The 15420-nt window shown below is 37.8% G+C and overlaps 1 protein-coding gene across 1 annotated transcript in view; it reads left to right on the forward strand.

The window, feature by feature from the left end:
- Positions 1-5581: 5581 nt before the first annotated feature.
- Positions 5582-15420, forward strand: part of arhgap21a (Rho GTPase activating protein 21a) — a 108959-nt gene continuing 99120 nt past the window's right edge. Inside the window, exons 1-2 of the mRNA XM_065294637.2 lie at positions 5582-5863; positions 6847-7049. Of these exons, the coding sequence (XP_065150709.2) occupies positions 6978-7049 (72 nt within the window). The 5' untranslated portion in view covers positions 5582-5863; positions 6847-6977. The remainder of the gene's footprint in view (positions 5864-6846; positions 7050-15420) is intronic.

The following is a 15420-nucleotide window of genomic DNA, read 5'->3' on the forward strand; positions in this document are numbered from 1 at the left end:
ATGTACTGTCTGTGCTAACTAAAAAACTGAAAGCTGATGATTCCTGACAAAAAAATAATCTGCTTTGGATCTGCTTTTTTACAGGCAATTTTCTTGAAAGCTGCTAAGATCTCCACATGCGTTAAATAAACACAACCCAAGGAAAAAAAAAGATTCTACCTGCAATAAAAATGGAACAAACAATAATCCATTTTCAAAAAAATGACATTTATTCTTTTTCTACGTGTCTTGAGTGTGGTTATGATACCTCACTGTTAGTCTGAAGTACCGAGTAAATGCAGTTTGTGCCACACACAGAGCTTTCCATAACTCAGTCTGGGCGCCAGTCGGGTACAAATGCCAACACTCACCATCTGCCATCAGTTACTGCATCTCATGACTGGAGAATGCAGCGCTGCATTGCATACACAATTACACTTTATTTCATTAAATCAGATTATAACAATGCATGAAGATAAAGTGCATGATTATTTGTTTTGCAGAAATCTGTGCATCTTTTGTGAACAATGTTTAACCCTCAGATTCCCACTAGCACAATAGCAACTTTCAATTAAAGGAATTAAATCTCTTAAGTCTCTTAAAGGAATAGTTCACCCAAAAATGAAAATTCTGTCATCATTTCCTCATCCTCATGTTGTTCTAACCCTGTATGCATTTCTTTTTTCTGATGAACAAGAAAGAAGATTTTTTTTATAAATGATGGTTAGCATACAGCTGATTATAACCATTGACTTTCATAGTAGGAAAACAAATATTTTGGAAGTATTGTGATAAATGGTGAAGAAGATATTTTGAGAAATTGTAGCAAGCACACAGTTGATGGTACCCATTGAATTCCATCATATTTGTTTTTCCTACTATGGAAGTCAATGGTGCAATCATCCATCATTTATCAAAATATCTTCTTTTGTGTTCATTAGAAGAAGAAAAAATATATACAGGGTTAGAACAACATGAGGATGAGAAAATGACAGAATTTTCATTTTTGGGTGAACTATCCCTTTAATTGGCTAAAACTACACACTGTGGCATGGATTAACCCAACAAGGTTGTCAGGAGTATATTTATTTAAATCCTGTACTGTAACGTGCCAAAGTGACACAACATTGTCATAGTGTACTGACACAAAAGCTGTTTTCGAAAGCAATCTTTCAATTAAGTATTTGACTACTCTCACATAAAGTAGTCAGACATTTGATTGAACTTCTTACGTAACGTTCTTTCTCCCAGAGATCAACCAGTCAGGTTACAGTTTCTCTTGAGAATTTGCCAAACACTTTTAAGAGTTAAAAATATATACATTATGAATACCAATGCTTTTGAGATTAAATGTCTTGATAAATGCAATTGTTGGTGTTTATAAAGTTGTTTTAGTTTTTGTGCATTTCTGTGGAGTCAAGGTATTTTGGGTTGCTAATACAGTTTTTAGTCTTTTTATTTGGGTGGATGCAAAGTTGTTGCAAATATGGCTTCAGTCCCACCTTCAACATACCCCCACCCCTTTTTTTGACAGAATATCAATATCTATCAAAATTAATAAATGTTATTATGGTATTGTGTAAATGATTATCACCAACAGGCCCGGTACTAGGCTTGCTGGACTGGGGGGGCAGTCAGGATTTTTGGGTGGGCAGCCATTTCTCGACTAAAATGATTCATACACTAAAATTATGGATGTTTCAATCCAATATTACTTTGCATGTCTTATAATAAAAGGCCATTTATATGTCATTTTGCACGTTCACATTTTAAAAGTAGATGCAATTAGATTAATGATTTATAATGTTATAATGATTACACTAGTTTGACACATTTAGTCACAGTTAATGAAATCAGGCAAGCAGGTGATATAAATATAAAGCTGTATTTTATTAATGTTTACACTGCATTTAATCTATTATTTTACTTATAGATAAATTAAAGCCATTCTTATACATACCCTACCCAACATATGCCTTTATTCTAAATAAACACTTGTTAGGAACTTTATTTCCACTTCTCAAACATTTTCTTCATGTAAAATAATGTATTTTCAATGTGATAAGCTGTATTGTCATTAATTCCTGACCCTATCATTGCTGCTGCAGCAACCTCAAATATCACAACAAAGCACAATGCTTTAAATAATATATTGTTGCATCATGTAAGCAATTTGACATGCATGACAAAAGCACAAGCCCTAAAATACTGTAAGTGTGATTTGCGACGAGAGCAAAGATAAATCACACTGCTTTGTTCATAACACAGCAAATTAGATATTATAATACAACGCAACATTATAAAATACAACGTTTTACCTTACGATGACCTTGCGGAGTGAAAGCTCCTCTTGAACTTAAAAGTCTGTAGATTTTTGCGTGTGAAGATTTTCTCAAACGCGAGCTGAATGAGCTGATGAATGACGATGACAAAACCGCTAAAATTTGATTTTAAAACTGCACTGCAAGCGATGCTCAGCTGTTACAATACTGTATATTTACTGTATCTTATATCATTTATATCTACTATATAGTATGCCACAACCAAACTGCATATTCTAATTTTAATAAACAGAACTACGTCTAAAACAAACACATTAAATGCTGCTGGAGACTTGCCATTGGCTGTTGTATTTGCATGAATAAATAATGAGGTGAGTCTAAGAAAGGATAAGGGGCTATTTTGGGCATGTTTTACTTTAAAAAAAGTTTTAATTTAATATGTGTTGGGTTATTACGTTTATGTAATACTAAATTGCATTGTTTTTTATATATATTTTAAAGATGCGTTTTTTTTAGTTACCGTCATAGAGAACAGTAGTACTTTTCCTGTGACTTAAATACTGCTGAAAAGACCCTCAATGTTTGAATAAGCTAATCAGACGTTAGTGGGCGGGAGCTGTAAATGCTAGCGCTTGCCTAAAGAAGATGTTTTTTGTGTAAAGAGACTCCGTTATTTTAAGGTTGGCTGGACATTTTTGGGGGGGCACAAGGAAAATCTGGGGGGGCAATGCCCCCCCCCAGCCCCCCTGTAGACCCGGCCCTGATCACCAACCACATAATATTTTCTCTTTTAAGATATAAATCAAGAATAAAATATAAATAATAAAGAAATATATGTAGACTAAATGTACAATATTGTGTTTGTTTACTGCTGGAATTATAGTGCCACTCTGTGTTTGCCACCGTCTTATCATTTTGGGGAACAGCGCCTTATCTACTGCTAAAATCTCACTGGACGGGTGCGTTTTATTGCACTGGCATGAGGTAAAAGTCATGGCAGTGCAAAAACCACCTCAGGTCTGACCTCGCGCCAGTCTGATGCGCGCAAAAAATCACCAATCTGTTTGTGTCAATCTTACATTAGTTTAAAGAAACAGTAATATATATTTTAAAAGGGACTCGCGTGGACTCGAGAATAAGTCCAACTCCAAATGTATTCGAGTACGAGTCGAGATCGAGTCAAAATGCTTACGAGTCCATGACAAGACCAATACCATTAAAATATGGTCTCGAGACAGAGTCTAAGATCGAGTCTGAGTCTCGAGTACTACAACACTGTAAAAGGACTATGAAACAGAGTTCTTTTAGTTTTAGCCAGATATCCGATGTATAGATTACAGAGAAATAAAAACCATCTCTTGTCCCGGTGAAAACAGGCATTTTTAGGTCTACGTGACAGGAGTGACAGAGTCGTTCTTTCTTGGCCTGGCTGTGACTCTCTCGCTCTTATCAAACATCAGCACTTAGAAACGTTTAACATACTTTGCTGAGAAATGCTGCACACCTCCAAGGAAGCCTGGCAACAAACAAACAACATCTGTGAATAAGAAAAACAATAACACAGGTGAGTTTTTTCATGCTGGGTCTCTGAGTTACATCATCACCAGAAGAAAGTAAAAAAGATAACACAATAAACACTGCACCTGTCCATTGAAAAATAGTATACTTGATCCTTGATTTATTTTAGTTGGCTTGGATGGATGTGTATCAAGGGTGTATTTCACCAAAGATCTAATGTTCTAGAATGGCACTCCATACCCTTTTTTTAAATCTCACTTTTATTCCCTAAGACAGCACAAAACTAAAATTGATTTAAATGACATGAGGGTGAGAAAATAAGTCAGTTTTAATTACTGGGTATTTTAACTAGTTTACTATAAAGGTAGTAAAGTTGCCATTGTCTTGGTTAATAGCACACTAGGCTGCAACCACAGAAGAAAGCTGTCCTTTGAGATTTAGGAGCCCTTCTTTCGGAAAAGTTATCCTATTGTTTCCAATGAATTGTACTAAGAAGTGGCAGACAAAACAATGCTAGCCAATGTCTTTGTCCTAAAGCTCCATGTTGCATCCTTGCCCTTCATATTGAAATGAAGTCTGCATGCCCCTTAAACTCAGAAAGAAGGAGTTTTCTATGTTATAGTATTAGAATGTTATAAAGGTACTACATTTACTGATTAAAGCTTACATGGTTAAATAAAAAATAAAAATAAACATTGATCAACTGCTCAGAACAAATGTGTCAATTATTTATGCAACAAACATGCTAAATAAAAAGATTAGAATCTTGAATTTTATGCGTAAATCTCTCAGACTGAATGGTATTTTAATAAAAAGTAAATTTGATTATTTGTAAATGCAAAGACCTGTGATCACATGTGATACTTACACCACAGTTTTGAAAAACTGGATTTGTTTAATTATGATTACATAAAATGCTGACGAGGACTCATGGAAAAATATTCTTGGAAGAGCACCTGATTATTTGAATTAATCCCAAACACATACAGTACAAAACATTTCCAGTAATTTAATGTTTACAACAAGGCCTTGATACTATCTAACACGTCCTGCTGCTCTCAGTTATCATAATACGACTGTACCTCAGGCTATAAAACATGTTTCTGAGAGGCACTGACTTACAAAAGCACTTACGATCCGCATTAATAAAAAGTGACTGCAAGAAAATGAGCAGAGAATACATACGCATGTTTCTCTTACGTAGGAAGAAGTCCGATTAGTTAAAATCCTAACGTCAATTTGAATATCACATGCTATTGGTCACCAGCCCGGCGGGCAGTCTGAGGGGGCGGGGTTTCGGAGGGACATGAATGCCAGCCAATGTAGAATATCTGAGCATTCGAATCATTTTAGCGAATCAGTAGAAGGGTTCGCTTCACTGAAGTGCTTCAAAACAAGCGAGTCATCTTTAAAAACATCACACTGTATTCAATATTTATATGTATATATGTTTCTTATAGGTATATTTCAAAATATATATTTTTCTTATACCTTTTAGTTGAATACTAAATAATTGGTTAGGACAGCTGTTATATTTATAGCCCCAACTTGTCTTGCCAAAAAAAAATTTTTGTTTTATTATTAGTGACATTGACTTGGAGAAACTACGGTATTTTGGATTAATTAAATGGTTTCCATGGTATGTTTTTTAATGAGGAACAGTCGTTCGTATCTGTTCAATGCAGAGTTATTCGATGGAAGGATTTATAAATATATTAGAGTCGGTTCTAACGAATCATTCAAAAGAACCAATTCAAAAGAACGATTCGCTCGCGAATCAGACCTCACCAGTCTGCCGCGCCGCCAGCTGGAAGTAACCAAAATCAAACTGTTCGCGTTCAAATCGATGAAAGAAACGTGCGCTGCATTTTAACGCCCGCTATTCGTCGCGTCCGTAACAGTTAGCAGCCGTGTTCTCGTGCGTTTTTACTACAGTATGAAGATTTTCATTTCGCTGTGGAATACTGCAAATAATCTCTGGTCGATAGATTGAAAATCGATCGCAACGCATCTGGATAATAACCGTGTTTTGAAAGGGAAACGATGCATTATGATTCATGGTCATCTGATTTTAACGGGAGCAGGTAGGTGTTTTAATAACCCACTCGTTTACCCGTTCAAACCTCAGATACTATTGTTAGTACATTGGAATGAGAAGGTGTTGCCATGTCAAAAATAAAAGGAAACGGAGGACAGTGAAGATGATTTTTTGATGCTCTTGACAGAGGACATTCAGTCTGTACTGTTTGTCACACAGTCGGATTGTTTACGCGATAATAAATTAAATGATACCATTATATGATCAGACATGCAGCAAGCATTTTAATCGCAGATATCCATTTGACAGATGCCCATTGTCCTGTTTAACCTTCCCCGCTAACTGATTTAAACTAAACTTGGTTTGTCTATAGGAAATGAAATGAAATGGTTATGTTAGGCAGTATGTCAGACTTTTACACTGTAGCGGTCACAGCAGACCTGATAAACATCCAATACAAATGAAATTGATGTGTTTTATTGTAATGTATCTACTATCTAAGTGAGGTACTATACTCTGCTCTACAGTATAGCCTGCTTTACTGTAAGTTATATTGTAACTTGCTTTACTATATATTAAGTAGTATATTAAGTATATACTATATTTTACTAGTATATTTACTATATACTCTGTTAAGTACATTATTAAATCTAGGTGTCTCCTTTATTCTTTTCTGCTCTACTTTATCTCTCTAATTTACCCTGCACCGCTATTTAATACACTGTTCACATGCCTTACTACTGTACTCTATCCTTTACCCTGCTCAACTACAATTACCTTTCTGTAACTGTAATCACTCTTAATGCTTTGTATAAAAGTGCTTGCTAAGTGAATGTAATTTACGATATTGCTAAGTGTTCATCTCGAGTCAACACCGTTCTCTTCTGCTCAACCATCCTTTGCTTTGGATATGTTGGCTTGTCTCAGTTTGAACTGGACCAGGTTCTTCTGTCTTGTTTGGTACAGCATCTGTATATTTGTCCTCTACTGTGTCTCTCTGTCTTTTTACCCATTTTATTTTGGTTGCAGGAGTGTGCTGTGGATGGGCATGAAGAGTTCAGACGGTGTGGATTAGATCATTGGGAATATAGCACTTTAATTTTTCTTGTCTCAATGTTGGGCTCCAGTGGACCGTTGGCTTTGTGCTCTGAAATGAAATAATGGCGACGCGTTGGGCTGCGTCATCGCACCATGATGAGAAGACAAATCCAATCGTGTCGCCAGTTTGCAAGGTAAATACTCCCATGTTTTTATGTGAAAGTGCAAGTTTGATTTATGAAGCTGAACATCACTGATATCAGTTTTATGCTTTTCAAATGTTTGCTTTTTATGAAAGTCAACTAAGGGTTTTATAACATTCCCTACCATGACAACGATGAAGTAATGGCATTGTTAAATATTATATTTGGATTGTATTCATCACAACCTCACTGATCAACCAGACACAGTTTTTCAAACTCGCCCCAGTCATGTGATATTTCACCATATAAATTGGGATCTTGATGAATTGGAGTTTTATAGGAGGAGAGCTGGACTAATGGCATTGCGTTTTCATCTTAAAAGCAGTTGCTGACTGTTTCTGTTGAGAATGCAATCTTTAAATGAAGTATTTATTTTATTTGGCAAACAAAGTGCCTGCTTATTTGATCTCAGTAATGTCTGGAGCATCAGTGCTGCCAGTGTATAATGTCACTTTCTGAAATACTAGAACAGCATTGGCTCTTGTGACTCTGACATTCATCATTACATTATCACTGAGTGGTTGACTGCTGAATGAATATCATAAGAGCTTAACACAGGTAATGTTTGTATATAATCTCTTTACAGTGTGTGCTCAGAGAATGTGTGGTCTGCTTACATGTGTATATCACACCAGTATGTGACCGAAGAAATTCACTATTTATATTTTATGTGTTTTAGACTATAGTTAATGTTTTAAAATAACATTTTATGCATTTTATTATAGGCCTAAATAATTTAAAAAATAGCCTTCCTGGGTTTGCTTAATTTACTCAGCCTTAAACTAATGTGTCTTTGTGGTAGTCCAGTGTGCATCAGGTCAGCCAGCATACTTTGGTTAAACAATAACTGAAGTCCTCAGCAGGTGTCTGTAAAGTCCCCCAGCAGACTCATAAAAATCCTTTTATCTAAAGCATTAAATAAGGCACCATTTTGTTTGTGTACTCTGGAGTTAACAGTGTTTAGGTTTCAGCAAGCACCATTACCATCCCATCAATGTGATTCACATTTGCATTAATATTTCAACACAATGTGATACAGATATTAGCTCTGGTCCAAAATAGCCATGCAGATGCTATGCTATGTACTGCCTACATAGATAGCATCCTATCTGCCATGGGACATCCATAAAGAATTTCTTGTATTTTGGGGTACATGTCTTAGTGGACACAACCGAAATTGGCAGGCGAATGCTAACTGTGGGCACTTGCCAGTGTTTTTTTCAGCTAGGTGCTTCAGTTGCCATCATACTTGTGTTCTGTTTTTGAGTTGTTGTATGATGCGCCAGTCGGTTGTTGTGATATTTGTCCCGCCCCTCCAGCGATGTGATTGGATGTCTAAGTAAAAGTGATATTGAAGAGCTGAGCGTTCTTCCTCAAGTTAAACCTTTATTAACTCTCGGTGCATTGACCAAAACACAGAAAAAAAGTGTGGCAAACATTGATGGCCCTTACAGAGTGCTTATGCCCTTCAGGGTGTCCAACCTACTGTAGTTTACTTAAACATTTCTTGCTCCAACACAAGCAAGTCTATAGAGGTGTTGCCAAGTTGACTGGATTTTAGGCTGGGATAAGGGAAATATTTTTACATCAAATATACATTGGTTTTAAAATATTATCATGATGGGCAGCACCATATGAGCAGAGATATTGTACTTATTATATCAGTGCCAATGGCATAGTATGATCATGCATTGTATTGTGTAATTGCTTGGTTTTATGCATAAAACAGCAAACGGCTGTGGGGCCTGATGGTGTTCATGCCTGCTATAATGCTTGTTTAATTCATTATCACAATGGAGTCCTCTGCTTTATGTCAAACATGAGTTAACCAGCTTTAGACCTCAATAACCCCCCCCCCCCACACACACACACACAAATAAAGTGTAAGTGAGATTAGGTTACATAGTATGCATGAGTGCTTCAATCAAAGAGATTTTTTTAATGTACTTCCTTGTAGGGCACTGACAGGTGCAGAGCTGTACCTGCATTCATCTCCCCTGACACTTTTCAGATGCCTCCCTGGGTTTAATGGGCCCCGGCAGTCTCAGGTGCACCCAGTGTTCTGTCCCATCTAGTCCTCCATGTCTAATGAGGATGATAGGAGGGCGTTGCTGTCTGTCTCTCTCTCTTTCTTTGTGTCTCTCTCTCTCTCGGTTACCCAGCCCCCTGTAAACGTACCAATGCCATGGAGGGTAATTAAAGCCCAGCTGCTCCTTCCTACTACACCTCCCATCACACTTTGGTGTTTCCCAGTTGAGGTCACCTTGTGAAGGTTCTGACTTTTCTGTATGTATACATTTTCACATTACGGAAAATAAATCCGGGATATTTGATTTTGGTTCATTCACACTGCCAAAGCTTTTTTCGGAATCCGCATAGATAGTGACAAGCTCTTTGATTTCCGCTTCAGTCCACATTTCTCGCTGTGGATGTTAATCTCTGCGTTTAAAACCCCTCGAGTCAAAGAGCTGAACTATAACTTCTTGTAGCGATGACACGCACGTCCTCATTATGGCACACCCCTTACGGCATTGTTTCTGCCTTTTGTTCACACAGAATGTTTCAGTAAATGTTCTGGCAATGTTACTAGGTCCCCTTTACAGGAGCGATCCCAAAATATTTAAGGGACATTACCCCAGTTTTCACGTTGACTAAAATAAAACGTTTTTTTTTTTTTCTGTGAATTGTTTGCTGAAGTCTGTAAGTGGTTGAATGACATGTTTTTGTACATTAGATGGTGTGTATCCGCCCTTTTTAGATCTGACCACTGTCCTTTTGAACCAAACAGGTCAAACCATAATCCAGTGTTGACGTGGGATGTTTGTCTGTGTGCTGTCTCTAAATAGAGTCATCAGTTGGCACTTCAGCCACTCATGCTGTTTCAAATGCATTGATTTCTGTTCAGATAAACCGAGAGTGATAATGTGTTAGCTGCTGGTTTTTAGTGTTTATGCATGTGAATTCACTCTCACAGTTGTCAGTCATTTATTTGTGTTCATGCCTTTCACTTGAAGCCTGTTCACACCAAAGACGATAATGATAAACATAACCCTATTATCCATGTGGAGGCTTATATTGATATCAATATAGTTATTTTATAGTTCTTTGTGTGAATATAGTTCTTAAATCCAAGTTGGTCAACCAGCTTAGTTAAAAAACATGACTATTCTGGTAAACTTAACCAGGTTAATACCAAACAGAACAGGACCGGAAATTCTCATGTCTATGAATGAGTTTTTTCCATTCAGTAGGTTAAAAAGGTGGACCAATGTAAAATAATAATAGCAGCGTACTCTATATCAATGAATTTTGTACCTGTATAGCTGCTTTGATCTCTGATCCAATAGTTTTCATTGAACAAGCCTAGTGTGCCAGTATCTGATTCACTCAAGGGTTGGACATTTCTGTCTGTAAAGCTCTCAGAGCTTCAGGCTTCCGTTGGGAAACATCAGGAGTGTCTCATTTAAGGACTTCTCATGTGTAAACACAGCAGCTACTTATCCGATTCCGAATTATTATTATTATTCAGCCAAGCCTTTTAGCTGCTTGTGTGTTATGTGCTCATCAATTCATCTCCACAAAACATAATTTTAACCAAAACAAATTGTTGCCAATTTTATACTAATGTTAATAAAATAAAATAATCCTAAGGCATGTTTCTAAGGGCGCACTCACATTTTCCAAACCAAACCAAACCATGCCCCAGCGCGTTTGTCACCCCTCCCTACTCCCCCAGGTGCACGCACTCACACTGTACTTCTTAAGCTATGTTTATACTCGACGCGTCCGCACAGGCGCGTTGGTGCGCGCGGCAAAAATGAGGTCAACGCGGAGTGGGCGGTCGCGCGCGTTGGGTGCGCAAGACCCCATTTCGCGTGGCGCTGTGCACGGCATTTTTTGTAACTTTCCGCGCGGCTCCGCATCCGAAAATGGCCGAACTCGAGGCTATTCTGTCCGAGCAGGCAAGCCTGTGACGTATCTCTTTGATCAATCCAAGCAAAACAATGTATATATTTATCTGACACTCTGGAAGTAAAGTATGGAAACTTTGCAGTTTAAAATACGAATTCTTTTACATGATTCAGAATGTTTGGCTTATATTTGTATTGAAAGAACTACTGGATGAGGAATAAAATACAAACCTTAAGATGTCTGTATTGTTTGTTTAGTAAAAACGTTAATGAAATGATAATGTTTAATAAAGACATATTTAAAATATTGTTGTTTTATTCATGTTCTCATATTTATATATATCAAACTCTAATGTTAAAAGCACCAGGGTTGTTCCAGCGGACGACTTCTTCTATCCTCTTCTTTGTGTTTGTTTTTGACTTTATTGCTCGCGTCACCCCCTGGTGGTTCAAAAAATAGTGCAACAGCGAGCGCGTCAACTATAAACGCCACGTCCGTTTGGTGAGACGCGTGCGCGATCCGCGGAGGCTTGCGTTGCGGACCAAAGCGCGACCATAAACAAGGCTTTATCGATCTGAGTCCGGGTGCGCTTTCGTCATTAAGATGCAATTGTTTTGAAAAAGCAGGAAGTAAAGCGCTCTCTTAACACTGGAACCCACAGTAATGATAAGTCTGTGTTTTTTATTCGAAGTCGTTTGGTGCGCGATTACAGACAGCCCTCTCACATGTCATCATATTGCTTAGTTGATCTGTCACATGTGCAGCTCGGACATTCACGTAACCCCGCCGTGCGCATCAAAAGGTTTTTACGGAGGCAGATGAAGGTGAGTGGTCGCGCAACTGACATCTTCACCTTTTGAATCGCGCTCAGGCGCGATTGCGTCACACCACAGCCTTCCGCGCCTGAGCCCAAGTGAACCGCGCTCCGGCCCACCTCTGCAACCCGGCCGCGGCGCGAATAACCAATCCACGCCCGGGCACGGAACAGAGCGATCACACTAGTCAAACACACCAGGCTTTGGGGGTCAAACGCGCCCGAGCGCGGTTTGGTTTGGATAGTGTGAGTGCGCCCTAAACGTATTTTCTGTTAATGATCACAAGAAGTATATTTAATTAATTTATAAGCTTAATAATATTTATTAATATTTAAAGGATTAGTCCATTTTCTTAAAAAAATCCAGATAATTTACCACCATGTCATCCAAAATGTTGATGTCTTTCTTTTTCAGTCGAGAAGAAATTATGTTTTTTGAGAAAAACATTCCAGGATTTTTCTCATTTTAATGGACTTTAATGGACCCCAACACTTAACACTTAACTCAACACTTAACAGTTTTAATGCGGTTTAAAATTGCAGTTTCAAAGGACTCTAAATGATCCCAAACGAGGCATAAGGGTCTTATCTAGCGAAACGATTGTCATTTTTGGCAAGAAAAATAAAAAATATGCACTTTTAAACCACAACTTCTCTTTTTCCCCCTGTCCTGTGATGCGGCAGCTGACCTCACGTAATATGTCATCACGTCAAGAGGTCATGGATGACGTATTAAACTACACCCCAGTGTTTACAAGTTTGGAGAAAGAGGACCGTTCTGACGTGGTTGTATGTCGTCGAATGATACAAATTAATGTCTTTGTGTCAGTTTATTAAAATGGTCCGCAAATGTGCGTTTCTTATATGTAACGCATGACATTTAGAAATCTGTACGCAATTACGTGAGGTCGAGCTGGCTCGTCACACAGTCAGAGGAAGAAGACAAGTTGTGCATTAAAAGTGCATATTTTTCTTGCCAAAAATGACAATCGTTTCGCTACGCTTATGCCTCGTTTGGGAACGTTTAGAGTCCTTTGAAGCTGTGTTGAAACTGCAATATTAAACTGCATTAAAACTGTTAAATGTTGAATAATTTAAAAATTATGTCAAAAAACATAATTTCTTGTCAGCGGAACAAAGAAAGACATTAACATTTTGGATGACATGGTGGTGAGTAAATTATCTGCATTCTTTTAAAGTAAATAGACTAATCCTTAACCCCAGTATTTTTTGCAAACTATGTATTGAAATTTTTATAAAATATGTATAAAAAGGCTACACATATTGAACATTAAGTGACGACACAAATAAAAATAATTTTTTTATTAATTTAAGCTTCCATAACACGTTGTTTCTGCTCATCTCATGTTAATCTTTAGAGTAGTATTAGATCCTTCATATCAGCTCTAGCCATTTTAACACACACAAAACATTTTCCCACTATCTCAGTCTGGATAACTTATAATTCACTACATGTGCACGTTGTTTACATTATGTGCACAGACTGCCAACAAAACACCGCCTGCGACTCATGACTCAGTTGGGATCAACCGACCCATTTTAACAATGATAACCATAAAGTTTGTTATAAAGTGAAGTCCACACATCAACTATAATAAAGATACAGAGGAACAATGTCCTTAAACACAATTTCTGCCTGAGAGGTTTACAATATGGATGGGTGTGTCTCAGTGGTTGGTGTATCTGTGTGGTATGATGTGCAGCGAATGAAACACTGATGATACACGGTTATGGTAAATCTTTATAGATCAATGATGAATAGCTCTGAAGTATGCAGCACACGTTTATCTCGGTTTTCTCTTTACTGGAAAGAGATGTTAGCTTAGACCAAAATTTTATATCAATATAGAGACTGCTGTAAGCAATATTCATTCATACATAATCTGTGGAATGCTTCAGTGAGATTTTCTGTACTACACCCATTCCCATAGTTGGTATTGGTGCTTGGAAATTGGTGCTTGAACTACGTTGTTATGAGCTAATCATTTCTTTATTATTTTATTTGGGTGCTTAGTTAGCCAGGTTTGGTGTATAAGCGGTAGTCTCATTCTTGGATGACACAATCACAGACTTTCCTGGACTGTTTGATTCATTTTTTTCACAAATGGCAAGAGCTGACTGAATCAGATTATATTGGATTATAAGAGTTTTACACAACTTTTGTGAAACAGGTGCACAAGTGGATTTGTCAGGTTTGTGGTGTCTAATATAAAATGTTATAAAACTTATTAGAAATGTGGCACATTCATGATTAATTGCACAAAAAGGGTTAACAGGGTTAAATTGATTAACAGCCCATATGAACCATTAAAGGGTATTGCTTAGTGTTTGTAGACCAAGTTGCTTTAAATAGTATTTTTATGATGCTGCATTAAAAGCTCTGTTCTTTTCAATTTAAGCCTAGACTCATGTGAGTTTGCTTCTCATTGGACGCACAGGGTGTTTGAATGGGCAAGCCATGTGTCATGTTTGTTTTTTCCTGTGATTTGCCAGCTCTTTATTGATTTTCCTATGGATGTGAGACAGTGGGGACCACCAGTATTGATTGATTTGATTGTTCCCTAGACTAGACTGGGCCATAACAAGAGCTTGTGAATGTAGGACTGATTTTAAGATCTCTTCTGAGGTGAGATTCACAAAGTGGTTCATATCGGTGCAGAAAAATGTAATTATACAATTAAAGGTGCCATTTGTAATAATTGAGGTAAAAGGTTTAAAAAAATTTGCTACACGCATTAAAAGAATGAGAAGAAATAAGGGCAAAGATGTCATTAAAAAAATGACAAGGTATAGTGCTGCAGAAATATCAATCTGAATTAGCATGCTAAATTACTAGCTACAGCCCGACTGGTGTTGTAATACCAGTTTCGACCATGGGAGGCGGTATGCGGGCCACGCACATAACAGCCAGCCAAACTGCAATACACGAATAAGTCGCATGTGTGGGAGGACAGCCCTCTACTACTACCGCTGCGTCCGAAAACTAAGGCAGCAGACTTGTTTGCTTAAGATTCATGAAGGCAGCTCAGAGAAATGCAATTCGGACAGCCATGGATTCGGACATGCCTTGATGCCTTCCTGCCTTGCAATAGGGGTTTCGGACGTATTTCAGTTCAGGGAAGAGAGCGGAAGAATGGCTAAAGCAAGAGACATTTACCACTACCACAAACATTTGCTGCAGGGAACAACGCGCTCGGAATCACAAATAAAATATGATAAATAAAGTAACCGAACCAGAGTAAATACTGGCACTGCTTTTCATCGCTGGAGACAACTAATGGACATGAAAGAAATGAGGTTCGACTCCGAAATGACAACATTTCTTTTCGTTGGTAAGTAAGATGCTGTTAGTATTTCGCTAGAAGTTCACTTATAATAGGCATTGCGATAACCTATGCTCAGCTTGTACATGAACTACGGCTTTGTGCAGTAAATATGGCTCCAACTGAAAGCAGCTGATGGCGATTCACTTTTAATCAAGAAACCGGCTTCACTGACGAGAAGCGCAATGACTATCGCATGCAAATTATTGCGCATCCTTAGCTGTTAGCGTTTAATAGTTAGCTCTACCCACGGATCCGATCCGGTTTTCACCCGTTATCTACCAAGCTGATG

The sequence above is a fragment of the Paramisgurnus dabryanus genome, chromosome 22, assembly GCF_030506205.2.
Source record: "Paramisgurnus dabryanus chromosome 22, PD_genome_1.1, whole genome shotgun sequence".
NCBI classification, from domain to species: domain Eukaryota; kingdom Metazoa; phylum Chordata; class Actinopteri; order Cypriniformes; family Cobitidae; genus Paramisgurnus; species Paramisgurnus dabryanus.